The sequence below is a fragment of the Camponotus vicinus genome, unplaced genomic scaffold (genome assembly GCF_025532165.1).
Source record: "Camponotus vicinus isolate PSW18456_S1 unplaced genomic scaffold, iyCamVici1.0 SCAF_14, whole genome shotgun sequence".
Classification (NCBI taxonomy): Eukaryota; Metazoa; Arthropoda; class Insecta; order Hymenoptera; family Formicidae; genus Camponotus; species Camponotus vicinus.
The window spans coordinates 7,833,633-7,848,643 of NW_028141950.1; the positions used below are offsets into that span (position 1 = coordinate 7,833,633).

Consider the following 15,011-nt stretch of genomic DNA (forward strand, 5'->3'; position numbering starts at 1 on the left):
AAACGAATCGGCCACCAAATACATAGTTTGCCTAAACAATGGATTTATTGAAGTCGTCTTGTAATTCGTTTTTTTGCCAAAAACATCGTTGATCGATCGACGGAGGAACGCGTCGCAAAATGCTATTATAAATTTTATGTCGCGTCCATTCCGGAAATCAGAGAAGCAGAGCATGACAAGTAAAGGCTACAAGGAGGAGAGCGACTAGATTAGAAAGAGATTCGTCTTTTCTAGCGCATATTCCCCGATGAGACTACATCGTTTCTCCTAACTTCTCGACATCGTCATATTTATGATAATGGAAATAATTCGACCTGGATTTCCTGTATTCATCAAGCGGCAATATTAGATCAATTTTTTCCTCGCTACTTAATAAAAATTTCCCTTTGTATGGAATCATATCTCTCATGAATTTTTTCCTCAATCTTACAAATTGAAAATTAAATTTAAAATTATTACAATTTGTGTCTTATCGCGTCATCAGTATGCAAAAAATTGTTTATATAATATACTATATACAGGGTGGCCCATTTTAATCCATCCAGTCGAATATCTCGAAAACCAAGCCCGGGAGAGAAAAATGTTTCAGACAAAAGTTGTTTGGTTTCGAGAGGGTCATAAGATGGTACTATTGGTTTGACCTTGAAGAGTCATTTCAAGGTCACGTGAAGGTCACTTCAATTTTTTTAAATGGAACACCCTATATATTTTTGCACATTCTTGTAGCTTATCTCGAGGGCTTTCCAAAACACCATAATTAAGTACCTTTTCGTTAAGTACTTTTTGAGTTATGAGGCTTGAAATAATTTCTTAATTTTACATAAACCGTAAAATATCTTGTAAAATATTCATTTTTCGATTATCTTACCTTAATACTTTTATGTATAAAATAATGAGAGGAATCAATTGGTGTGAAGAAAACACATAATTGTTTTTAAGAAAAAATATGGAATTGTTAATTGCAAATTACATATTTTTTTTCGAAACAATTATGTGTTTTCATTACACCAATTGATTCCTCTTATTATTTTGTACGTAAAAGTATTAAGGTAAGATAATCGAAAATGAATATTTTACTAGATATTTTATGGTTTATGTAAAATTAAGAAATTATTTCAAGCCTCATAACTCAAAAAGTACTTAACGAAAAGGTACTTAATTATAGTGTTTTGGAAAGCTCTCGAGATAAGCTACAAGAATGTGCAAAAATATATAGAGTGTTCCATTTAAAAAAATTGAAGTGACCTTCATGTGACCTTCAAATGACTCTTCAAGGTCAAATCAATGGTACCATCTTATGGCCCCCTCGAAACCAAACAACTTTTGTCTGAAACATTTTTCTCTCCCGGGCTTGGTTTTCGAGATATTCGACTGGATGGATTAAAATGGGCCACCCTGTATATATTTATATATATATATTTTTTTATATATTTTTAATTGGTATAATAGAAAAGATGGTGATTCTATATAAAAAAGTATAAATAAAAGTGTAAAATAAAATTTTTTCATATGAGAATTTATTTTTGAGAAAATTGATTTTAAAAAGTGAAAAATATACGCTCTTTTTAAACTCGAATGACTTCTGACAAAAAAATCTCATGTTATATATTAATTCAAATTTATTGTAACAATAGCTTTAAAATATGTATAGAAAGATATATGTACATATTTGTTGTATTGAAAAATATGTAAAATTTATCTGAATATTTTATACACAATTTTTTTTAATAATTCCAATTATTTATTATTGATTCAAATTATTGTTTTACTAAATAAAGTATTGTTGAAATTTTTATATTTATGCATTAGCAGTTGCTGCCGACAAAAAATCAATGATATGTAATATAGGTCAATAGATATGTTTAAAAAATATATTTTTAATTTTCCAAAATTCAATCAATTTTCGCGAAGTCGACAAAGTCTTATTGTATGAAACAAAATCTATCTTATATTTTCCACTTATTTTTTCATATAAAATTATTATATTCGCATATGATATTGTCAATAATTGTCAGAACAAGAGATAAGAGTCATAATTTAAGGATTGAATATAGCAAATTTCACGATTTTATTATCGCTTGCGTGCATTGAAAAAAAAATTGCAAACTTGACTAAATATTTTCAACTAATTATTATTTTTTTAATTGAAATATTTAAGTATTTAAATATCATCTTAAATTTAATATGTCGTATTTAAATACTTAAATATTTCAATTAAAAAACAAGTAATAATTAGTTGAAAATATTTATTCAATTTTATTTTTCAGTGTGCAGCGAAGCTTATTACGATTATACGCGTGTGTTACTGACAATGAAAAGGAAAAAAAATACTTACGCGGATTCTGCAACACCTGACGATAAACACGAAGCGCCGCGGTCCTCTGGTCCACGTAGTCCCACAGTCCGTCGCAGGCAATTATGAGAAAATCCTCGGAACCATCCAGAGACACGCATCGGACTTCGGGCTCGCCGCTAACACACGGTTTATACGGGACATCGCCTGAAAAAAAAAAGAAAAGAGAAAAACTAAGGAGAAAGAACGAATGTTCTTTCCTCGCCGCGGACGTTGCAGGCGCGAACGCGAAAAGCGGAAAGGAATGCTCGGCTCCGAAAGTATGCGCGTATTAAGATCGTAGCCGAGGTAACTGTTTACGGTTTACATCCATCGCTAAAGCCGCAATTCAGATATTTTACGCGTAAAAAAAACATGCCGCGCGGCGCGCAATTAGCTATAATTAACTGTTTAATGAATAGCGCGGCTAATTTAAATAACGCCGCCACCGCAACGCGCTTCCGGTTATTATGAATCTCAACTAGCCGCTTTTTTTCCTCTTCCTCGCCTTCGCGAAACTACGTGGCGCTTCTCATACAGCACAGAAGCTTACATCAACATTCCTCATTGCGGTGTAATGTTGCAGAAATATTGCAGAGACATTATTTTGTAATATTACTTTGGCAATGTTGCAGCAACATTTTAATATAGCGAAAATGTATACCCATATAGCACAGAAGTTTGCATCAATATTGCTGCAATGTTACAACATTGCACATTGCAGTGTAATGTTGCAGAAATATTGCAGAGACATTATTTTGTAATATTACTTTGGCAATGTTGTAGCAACATTTTAACATAGCGAAAATGTATACCCATATAGCACAGAAGTTTGCATCAATATTGCTGCAATGTTACAACATTGCACATTGCAGTGTAATGCTGCAGAAATATTGCAGAGATATTATTTTGTAATATTACTTTGGCAATATTGCAGCAACATTTTAACATAACGAAAATATATAACATGTGTTTCTTGACTTGCCGCTACGTGGCGACACCAAACTTAACTAACTCGTATTCGAATTTTCGTCTAAAGTGGATATAAGGTCTACAATGGACTAATGCAGTAATTATATTTCTTGTCTTGAATCGGTTTTATTTCTAATAAATTGACTTGATTTATTTAATATTCTGAATTCTAATAAGGGATCTAGATTATTAAACAAATAATTTATTTAATAATCTGGATCCCTCGTTGGGATTCAGAATATTAAACAGATTTTTCTTCACTGAATGGATAAATGAGAAATAGTTCATTTATTGCACGTATTAAAATATTCTGGTGTCGAGGGTATGTAAAATAATTGTATGTATATTATTGAGATAAAAATTTAATAAGAAACATTTATAGATAAAAAATTAATTATTAATAAATTTATTAATAAAAAACACTAATAGATATTTTTTTAAAAGCGTGAAATTTTTTTTAAGGGAAATGTTTTTCTCCTATATTTCTTAAACATTTTTTAAATATTTTCAAAGTTTATTTATTAAATTTAAAACGGTCTGCATTTGTAGCAAAACGCGTTTTAATATTACAAATACATTGCACCATAACATTACTACAATCTTACATTGCAATATTCCTAAGAGCGGACATTTTAATGTTGCTGCAATCTCACAGCAATGGTGCAGCAACATTTTGCAGTGAATTTGCAATGTTGCAATATTGCGGTGAAAGATTGCTGTAATGTGGATGCAATCTTTGTGTGCTATATGAGATAACATATACAGCACAGAATATTGCAGCAATATTATTAATATTATTGTAACATTCCAGCAACATTGCAATATTGCCGCAATGTTCTGTGCTGTATGGGATGTGTTTCTTCACTTGCCGCTACGCGGCGACACCAAACTTAACTAACTCGTATTTGAATTTTCATCTAAAGTGGACATAAGGTTTACAAAGGACTAATGTAGTAATTATATTTCTTATCTTGTGTCAGTTTAATTTCTGATAAATTCACTTGGTTTATTTAATATTCTGAGTCTTAATGAGGGATCTAGATTATTAAACAAATTATTTAATTATTTATTCTCCTCGTTGAGATTCAGAATATTAAACAGATTTTTCTTCATTGAATGGGTAAATGGGAAATAATTCATTTATTGCACGTATTAAAATATTCTGGTATCGAGTGTATGTAAAATAATTGTATGTATATTATTGATAAATATTTAATAAGACACATTTGATAAAAAACACTAATAGATGTTTTTTTTCAAAGGCGGTAAATGTTTTTTTCCTATCTTTCTTAAACATTTTTTTTATATTTTCAAAGTTTATCTATTAAATTTAAAACGGTCTGCATTTGTAGCAAAACGCGTTTTAATATCACAAATACGTTGCATCGTAACATTATTACAAACTTACCTTCTAAGGGCGGACAACGTTGCTACAAGCTTGCAGTAATGTTGCAGAAACATTTCACAACTTCTGTGCAATATTACAATGTTTCAATATTAAGTCTATGCAACGTTTTTGCAATCTTTCGGTGCCGTATGGGAATTATAGCGTACATATACAAATGTATGCATCATGCAACCGAAAGTATTACCCTAATCAAATTAGTTTTTCGCAATTTTTATTTCACTTGGATTTAGGGGTTACACCAACAACCTCTCGGTTGATTTGGTTTCATTCAATTTTCATGAGGAAAAGACGTGCCGTTAAGCCGAGCTTACATAATTCGGGGATTGCTGAGTCGGGTGATATTTGATAAAGAATAAAAAAAACTTTCGATAATTATATGCATGATAAGGATTCTTTGCGTGGCAAAGGTCACTGATCAACATTGAAATTTATAAACGTCCGGCGCCATAAGTCTCTCCACACACTCTCTATGCTAAAGATGGAAGCAAAAATAGTCTTTTTAATTGTATTCCGGACATGCGAGCCACTCGGTGCTCGAGCGCTCCCGGAGCGTAACTGCACGTACTATTGTGTCAGCGGGCAAACGGAACCAACAGGATACCCGACACACGTGGCCGGAATTTTTTCTCGTTCCTCTTTGCACTTACGTGCACACGTCGTGTCTCGAGCTGTAATTGGGCAACCGTCGTCTTACTTGGTTCATGTTTTGATCGCGACCAGCAACAAACGCTTCTTTCAATCGATGAGTCGAATTTTTCGTAGGTGCGAAAAAGATGGGTTTCGTGTCAGTAGTCAACAGAGTATCTCTACATTCAAATCTTGTAAAAAAAATGTCCTAACCTTCGAAGTATTTTTATCCAAAATTCGAGATAAAAAGAATACTTTAAAAATTCCTCGATGCAATTTTCTAAAATAAGATTTTTTCTAATGATTTCCACTCATACGAAGGAAAAACAGAGAGCTATTTAAGTTTCAAGTATTAGATTTGTAAATGTACTGAAGAAAAGTTGATTAACTTTCGTGAGGTAAACCTTTAACTTGCATAACGTTATTTATCATTAAAATTACAATAAAAAATATACTAGATATTTTTAATATCTTACTAAAACATTGAATATATAAACAGAGACAAATATATATTTATAATGTGTTTAAAATACATAATTCGAATTTGACTGTTTATGATAGCAAAATTTATCACAAAGAAGTTTTTAAAAAATTCTCCGAGTTCTCAAAATTCTATGAGAATGTTCTAATTTATCCAGGTCAAAAGAAAGATCTCTGAGAATTCTAGGTTTTCCATATTTCTCCAAAAAATAGAGACTCTTCCATCTATTAATCTACTCTCTTTAATGGAAATTTGGATTTATCGAAAATATGATCACTGATTTCGTTTTATCAACTGTTAAATTCAGATCTTATAAGTACAAAAAGAAAAAAAAAATTATAAATTGCAAAAAGGGAAATAACAGAGAGTGCTTCTTCATATACGTACAAAATCTTCGATACTTGTAATCTAATGCACTTTCCTGGAGACAAATTGATGTTGAGAAATTCAAAAGTTAAACTTCAAATTCCTAAAAATGAGAGTTGGAATCTAAAAAAACGAGTTAGATTGTTATATTAAACCTCTTACGTGCGATTTGATCAATACCTCTTTGATAAGAGTCTATGGAATTATACAACATTTGTCAAGATAGATATCGCGATTTTTTCGCGTTTCCTGTAGAAGACTCAAAGTGATGTGTAAGCGTCTCTTACTACTGTATCATGTTTTTTTTAATTGAAAAATTACAAAAATATAATCCTGGAGGATATCCATTCGGCCATACTGTCACGAACGACCGCTGTCTCCATCTGTACATTAATTTCGTAGCGCGTCTCTTTCGCAAAGATCGGCTGGTAAATCGATGATGAAAATCTTATTAACCCATTCAGACCCTATGTACATAATTATGCACAAAAACTTTCAAATCATGTGAAATAGTTATTTTTTAGAATTAGTTTCCCTGCGATCTCTCGGTGGACTAAATAATAATAAAAATAATAATAATAAAAAAAAATAATAAATAATAATAAAATAATAATAATAATAATAATAATATATAATTTTTTACATTACCAGAAAAAATTCAGGTCTGAATGGGTTAAAAGAATTTGATAAAGCAAATAAAAAATACATTTTTCCATTTTGTAACATTTTCACTACACAATCATTGTAAATGTTTTTACGCGTTTTACATAAAAAAAATTAAAAATATAAAACTTATAATTAATAAAGAAAACATATATCCACGTTGTGTGCAATAACTTACCTATAGCTCGAGATATGCTGAGAAATCCATTTACTCGCAGGACTCCCATACAATTGACGACGGCTCCTCCCATTTTGCGGATTCGTTCGCTTTCGTCCTGAGGGAGAAAAACAGATCGTGAAAAATAGAACGCATCGTTGCCTCGATAAGTCTTGTATATGTGACATTGTCAATAAAAATCGAATGTAGCGCGAGCATAATAATTCTCGCGATAAATACAGATGTCAAACATGTCGATACTTCGATATTCTCGCTTGGCTGTATTTCACGTGCCTCGATTGTTTTATATAGGACAAGGTATTTCAAACTCGTTGCGCGATGACAACATAAAATTATTGGTTTAAAAATCCATCTTTTTCTCAACATGACAGTCATCGGGACTCAGACTGATAGCGATAGAAGACTGCTGGATTTTCAAAATTACGAGGAATATTTAGACTCGCTGGTGAGTCCGATAGACATCTATTATGTTCGAAGCAGTAAAACCGCACGGCAATTGGCCGAGCTCGGTTACCGCTGTACCGGCGAGGTCCTGAACGAAAAGAGCTTCTATCGTCGCTTACGAATCGTGAAAAATCTGCTGGTTCCCGTTCATCGGCCTTACGTACTCACCTGCGAATACGTAACGCCCATCGGTAGGTTAATGCAAGAACTTGGTCTACGCGAGAGACCCAACAGATTAGGGTTTCTGTCGACCATCGTGTTCATCCGTCACTTCGCAACAAAACTGCGACAATTCGAGGAATCGGCCTACATCGATTTCGGCGACCGACTCGAATCGGAAAATTGGCTGCCGTATTATCGTGGCGAGAGAAAATTGTCGCCGCATAAGCGAGATCTTGCGTATCATCATTGGAGAACGGGGAGGACGTGCTTGAACGAAAGCCGCAACTATGTGCCGATTGTAGACCCCAACCGTGGCTTGCTGTTTAAAAATATTCACGACAGACAGGTGATTATCGTCGATCCGATTGCCGCATCACCCGGTGTGCAGACAACGAGGTTACGGATACACTGTCCGTTTTATGAGCACGTGATATTGTACGATCATGTGGTCAGAAGCAAAATCATCCTTGGAAATTAAAAATGCCAATAGCATTCAATTTATTACGCTGATTGGATGTTTCACAAAAAATGAAAAAAGATTTCTCATTCATTTTCCAATTCATTTAATTTATCAATAAAAATAAAAATTTAATAATAATCTGATGAGTTAAATTACGGAATTTCACGAGAATATTTTTTATGCATTTATTATTTGCGTCGCAGCGGAATATTTTGAGAATCGAGACATGATAAATATAGGATTATGCTGAAAGTAAAACTATCTTACATTTTTGTCTTATTCTATTACATTGAACTAAAAATCCAGATTACTCACTTTTCGTGTGGGTCGATGAGGATTCACCAGTTGTTTCACGTTGCCGTTCGAGACCAATGAAGCCATGCTGTCGCCGACCCAAGCGATATACAACTTTTTATTTAACATCAGCACGCACACCGCGGTAGTTCCGCCGTTCAATTTCTACAACAGACAACAAATGGTTGATAGAGATTGTCGGATATTGAGATGCAAACGAATGAAATATTTTTTGACACTATGTATTGGGTTGGCAACTAAGTAATTGCGGATTTCATTGATAGATAGTGTTAGTTGAATTTTGGATATGTTCACGTATTTCAAATGTCAAACTCATATTGTTGTTTGATAGTTCGTATTCCAATTAACATTTTGTGAAAAAATTTTGTTGATCGGTTGTGTAGTTTTTATTTGGCATCGATTGAAAAATGGAAAAGCAAAACGAACACTTTCGACATATTTTGCTTTTTTACTTTTGCAAAGGAAAAAGCGCATCGAAAACTCACAAAAAGTTATGTGCTGTGTATGGTGACGAAGCCTTAAAAGAATGGCAGTGTCAAAATTGGTTTCATCAAAAGAAGGTCATGTTGTCAGTTTGGTGGGATTGCAAAGGAATTGTCTACTTTGAGATTTTACTATGCAACCAGACGATCAATTCAGATGTGTACATTGAACAATTAACCAAATTGAACAATGCAATTCAAGAAAAGCGACCAGAATTGATCAATAGAAAAGGCGTCGTCTTCTATCACAACAACGCCAGACCCCACATATCTTTGGCGATCCACCTAAAATTGAGAGAGCTTGGGTGGGAAATTTTGATGCATCCACCGTATAGTCCTGACCTTGCACCATCGGATTACCATTTGTTTCGGGCTTTACAAAACTTCTTGAATAGTAAAAATTTCAATAATGATGATGATGTCAAGTCGCACTTAGTTCAGTCTTTTGCCGATAAAAACCAAAAATTTTATGAACGTGGAATTATGATGCTGCCTGAAAGATGGCAAGAGATCATTGATAAAAATGGACAATACATTATTAAATAAAATTATCTTGTTCCATGAAAAAAATCGTCTTTTGTTTTGTTAAAAAAAACCGCAATTACTTAGTTGCCAACCCAATACATGCGAGAAATATTTACCTGTGTACTTGATTTCGCTATGAATTGCGCGTCAGTAGTCAGAAAGGCGTCACGCAACGCGCTTTCTGGATCTGTAGGATAGTGGACGCTCTCGACAAGATACTGGTGCAGATGCGTCGCGCAATATGCCGCAGCGTCCTGCCCTCCATGGCCGTCGAACACGGCATAGTAATTTGCAATCATGTCATCCTGTTGACGAATAATATTATAATAATTTTACATAATTAAAATAATTGTACATACATGAGAGTGAATAAAAAAAGGATAAGGCTATTATGCACAAATTAGGCTTGTTGTGTTAAAATATAAGTTAGTGATTACTTTTCAATATAGTTTACGAGAAAATTGTCTTGTTATCTCTTGATAAAAATCCGACTATTAATGTTTCGGCTATTCTTGAGCAATATTCTATCCCATATAGCACACAAAGATTGCATACACATTGCAGCAATCTTTCACCGCAATATTGCAACGTTGCAAATTCACTGCAAAATGTTGCTGCACCATTGTTGTGGGATTGCAGCAACGTTAAAATGTCCGCTTTTAGGAATATTGCAATGTAAGATTGTAGCAATGTTACGGTGCAACGTATTTGTAATATTAAAACGCGTTTTGCTACAAATGCAGACACCGTTTTAAATTTAATAAATAAACTTTGAAAATATAAAAAAATGTTTAAGAAAGATAGGAAAAAATGCCTTTAAAAAAACATCTATTAGTATTTTTTATTAGATGTTTTTTAAATATTTATCTCAATAATATACATACAATTATTTTACATACATTCGACACCAGAATATTTTAATACGTGCAATAAATGAATTATTTCCTATTTACCCATTCAATTAAGAAAAATCTGTTTAATATTCTGAAACCCAATGAAGGATCCAGATTATTAAACAAATTATTTGTTTAATAATCTAGATCCCTCATTAGGATTCAGAATATTAAGTAAACTAAGTCAGTTTATCAGAAATTAAACTGACACAAGACAAGAAATATAATTACTACATTAATCCTTTGTAAACCTTATATCCACCTTAGATGAATTCGAATACGAGTTAGTTAAATTGGGTGTCGCCGCGTAGCGGCAAGTAAAGAAACACATGTTATACATTTTCGCTATGTTAAAACGTTGTTGTAACATTGCCAAAGTAATATTACAAAATAATGTCTCTGCATTATTTCTGCAACATTACACTGCAGTGAGCAATGTTGTAACATTGCAGCAATGTTGATGCAAGCTTCTGTGCTGTATGGGATTTCACTTCATCATCTGGATATTGCTTTTCTCTAAGATACTTCTTATTGCACAAGCAAATGAAAATCGGAAAGAATCAGACAGATTCCAGGCTGTAAGGAGGATGCTTCACAATGTTGCAGTCAATCCTTTCTAGAGAAACCCAGGCTTCTTTCTTCGAATTGTTTCCTTGATGAGCAGAGAATGTTGAGTACAAAATGTCCAAGAATGATTTAAACATCAAGAGCCGGATTTTTACCGAGAGGAAATCTTCAAGCTCGTCTCAAGATGTCGGATAAAACTATTAAAACATAGTCATTAGCTTTTTATTTTAATACACTAAGTCCAATTTATGCATAAATTGTAATAAAATAGAGAATCTTACTTTTTGAGATGCACATCCTAGTATTATAATTTCTGATTTTAATTTTAATTGCAGTGAAACTTTTTGCCAAATCTCCTTACCTGAATATTAAAAATAGTGTGCAAGTCGTGTAGGACCACATGACGGTCCTCCATTTTTCTCCTAGCATTCCTGGTGGCACCCACCGTCACCTGTGGCGTCGACGAAGGCGGCGGCAGGAGCGCCAGCCTGCTGTTGTCTAAATACCGCCTGCAGATCTCGTTTACCTCGTTTGTGATAGCCTGCATGAGCTTCAAAGGTGCGTACGCTGCAAAAAAATTATAATGATTAAAAATGGAGTATAATGATTAAATATGGAGTATAAGTTATTTCGTTTCAATCGTCTCTTACAAGCTTTTTAGACGAATATAAGTCCATTTTTGAATATTTTCCCGAATTCGAAAAAGCCCTCTCTTTCTTTCTCCCCCCCCCCCCCCCCATCTTTCTTTTCCTTTGAGTTCTTTTTCTTTATTTTTATTATTAATCTTATCAAGATCTTAAAATTAAGAAAATGGACTCGCTCGAATATCACTTTCGAGACTTATCACCAAGCGACTCATATTTCGCGCCTTCAGCGAATATTTCTCGACCGATTCACTTACAAACTGTTTCGTTCGTAGGCAGATCTTTAGATATAAGATACGACAAAAATCGCAATTTTTTTTATTTGCTAAAATATTGTAACACATCAAAAAATTTATAATAGCAAATTTTAATAATTCTAATCTAAATTCTAATAATCCTAATAATCCTAAATGTTAATCTTCTGAAAAATTTAGCCAATGCCAAATATCGATCACTGCATTGAATAAATATTAGTTCTGATATTAGCTAGAACGATCTTTGTGAGGAACAATTTTTCTGTATCATAATTGTACTTTATCAATTTAGCATAATCAAACTTTATAACAAGTATGATTAACCTTAATAGATAGACGTCACAGGAAGAATTTCTTTCTAAATTTCACTAACAGTTCAGATATAAATTCCATTTCTGTCCATTTAGATTGATATATGCAATACCAGCATTTGATCATTCTTTATCTACTTCAGTTAATTTTTTACATTTAGAAAATTGTTACTATAGTTGCAAGACCATTTTCTGAATGTATGTATAATTATTTCGTTTATATTACGTTTATTTTGTCAAAGAATCTCTTTTCCCATAAATATCCCATTAATATGAAATAAATAAAAATAAACTTACTCTTCTCTTGCTGTCTCAATCCGCAGATTTCGGGTTGCTTCTTGCATGTTGATTTGATTGCTTGTATTACGAGATGAACTATATATGATTGCAAACTCGGCGGGCAATATCTGAAATTAATCACGCGTATATTTATTATCCTCTTTACTTTCTATAGGAAAGTGTTTATACAGTATATATATTATTTAACTAAACTTTAGGATCATACTTTTTAATCGATTTTTCTTGTTGATTATAAAAGCTGTTTTAATTTCTAGCAAGTTTTATAAAAATAGTTATAAATAATTAAAAGTTAAAATATTTTTCCGCAAATTTAAACATTATAGAGAGAGAGAGAGAGAAAAGCGAAATAACAAATATAGATATTGCATCTTCAAAATTATAATAAGTCGCATATCTCTCTCTCTTTCTAATGAAACTTTTTTTTTTAAATTATATTACACTCTCTTTCCTTCGCTTGAAATAAATTAGAAGAGAAAATAAAATAAAATAAATTAAATAAAAAAAAATAAAAATGAATAAAATAAATAAATAAATAAAATAATCTGGAAGAGAAAGAAAGAAAAGAAAAACAAAATCGCAACAGGAAGCATGGAAAGAGCACGACTGAAGGGAGCAAACTCGACTATTCAAGGCGTGCGAGAAAAGTCTGCATTCGCTCCGTTATCTCTCGTTTATCGTTTATCTTTCGTCGTTTATCCTTTTCGTTCCGAGCGCGACGACGATGGAACAGAGTGATAGCCTCGTGACGCTGCCACGTGTTTCACTTGCGGCAGATAAACGTCAACAGCGCGCAAGCAGCTCTCATTCCATGACAATCTGGAGCTGTTACTTTTGACAACTTCGAAGATTCGAAGCCTCGAAGTTGAGGTGTTTTCGAAACTTTGAATCTTCGAAAAATATATTCTTGCCATTTCATAAGAAATGTTGGAAATATTGTAAATAAAAGTGAATTAATTAATACATATGTACACCAAAAAAATATTTAAAAAATTAATTTTTAAAAAATTAAAAATTATTGCAAATCAAAATTTTTGGATTTAGAAACATTTTATTTAGATTTTATCATATAATTTTATAAATGTATATTTATCGCGGTAATATAATCTACGAAGCTTCGAAATTTCGATCTTCGAAGATTTCAACACCGAAACTTCAAAAGTCGAATGTCGAAGTTTCTGAAGTAAATTACCAGTCCTAGTATGTATACGTTACCCCTCGCGTGATCCACCGTGCAACTATGCGTAACTTTTTTGCGTGTTAACTTTTTTACACCGCGCACGAGATTCTCGCGGTTTTAAAAGCACTCGGACGTTTCTGTACTAGAACTGCGATACAAATTTGCGTTTACTCGAGAGCTGACAAGAGAAAATATTGTACCGAGAAGAGAAAATATCGTAAATTGGCGGATTTTATTTTTCTCTTTATCTCAAAAATGGGTTATTGCAAATTCATGTATATAGATGTCTCGAAAACTCTTAATTTTTATATTTCTGTTTAGGAGTAATTTCGATAGAGATTGTTCTTCCATTGCATCCTTCTAACAAATTATTTATATTATGGATACAACATTGATTAAGAAATTTATATGTACTTTTAAATAGAACCTTCTCTGAGATGAACAAAAAATTCATATTATCGATAACACTTGACTTTTTTCTTAAATTTTAAAAAGAGAATGGTTATAATATTATTTTTTAAATTTTAATTTCAAGATAAAATAATCGTAATTTTTTTATGATTACTATAATAAAGTGTAAAACTGATGCATTTTGAAATATTATATAATAATATTTATATGCAAAAAAGGATATTTTTGAATAAATATTCCTAAGCAATATTTTTTCAGCAATTTGGTTTCAAAATATATTAAAGTCTAGAGAAAAATGTTTGATAAATAGTTGAAACATTGAAAGATGCAAATTTATTAACCGTATAATTTTAATATATTTAATATCCTTAAGAATGTTATTTTTAACCAATATTTTTACATTCGCTACAATGAATCTATAAAAAGCAAAAAAATTGAGGTCAAGATGTTACTTAACAAATAAAAAGAATATTATATCTTTCAATTAAATGATGAATCAACGGAAAAAAAAAAGATTGTCTGATCAGGATTGGCAGACGTTTTACAAATTACTCTTTTTGAAAACTATTCTTGCCACTACTTTTGCGATTGTTTCTCATAAAATTGATTGAATATTTTGTGTCAGAAATAATGTCTTTCCTTAATCCATAAACGCGAATAAATGTGAATATGCAAGAAAAAAAATCTTTCCTTCTTTATTAAAAACTTATTTTTTATTCTAAAAATTTATAAATTAATTAAAAAAACTAATTTTTTTAATTCTAAAAACTTATATTTGTATAAAATATTACATCATTAATCAAATACGATTAAAGTTACTTGTTTGTCGTTTTCACGTCTACTTCTAGCAATAAAATCACAATAGATTCTCCAACCAACGTTCATGGAAACTAGTTAAATTTCTGTGTCTTACATGTTCTTCAATATTTATCCTAGATATCCCATCTCAGGAACTCCTCAGAGATAAGCTTTACCTACGAATAGCTCGCGATACGATTTCGAAAGCGTCGGGACTCGCGCTCTTTCGCAAGAAACGCGG

At 32.1% G+C, this 15,011-nt stretch overlaps 2 protein-coding genes and 1 long non-coding RNA gene across 3 annotated transcripts in view; 1 reads left to right on the top strand and 2 right to left on the bottom strand.

Moving 5' to 3' along the window:
• Nucleotides 1-15,011, bottom strand: part of LOC145965370 (uncharacterized) — a 68,677-nt gene that overhangs the window by 52,332 nt on the left and 1,334 nt on the right. The window contains exons 2-7 of the mRNA XM_083088862.1: nt 12,382-12,491; nt 11,237-11,442; nt 9,532-9,720; nt 8,409-8,552; nt 7,028-7,124; nt 2,336-2,500 (exon numbers count right to left, since the gene is read on the bottom strand). Of these exons, the coding sequence (XP_082944988.1) occupies nt 2,336-2,500; nt 7,028-7,124; nt 8,409-8,552; nt 9,532-9,720; nt 11,237-11,442; nt 12,382-12,491 (911 nt within the window). The remainder of the gene's footprint in view (nt 1-2,335; nt 2,501-7,027; nt 7,125-8,408; nt 8,553-9,531; nt 9,721-11,236; nt 11,443-12,381; nt 12,492-15,011) is intronic.
• Nucleotides 5,878-6,766, bottom strand: LOC145965380 (uncharacterized). Its single transcript, XR_014436683.1, has 3 exons — nt 6,367-6,766; nt 6,208-6,289; nt 5,878-6,059 (listed from the first exon to the last, which is right to left on the bottom strand). It is a non-coding gene; the product is annotated as an uncharacterized LOC145965380 (long non-coding RNA).
• LOC145965374 (cilia- and flagella-associated protein 299) lies at nt 7,324-8,172 on the top strand. The gene has a single exon (XM_083088869.1). It carries the CDS (start codon nt 7,392-7,394, stop codon nt 8,109-8,111), a length of 720 nt encoding a protein of 239 aa, XP_082944995.1. The 5' UTR covers nt 7,324-7,391; the 3' UTR covers nt 8,112-8,172.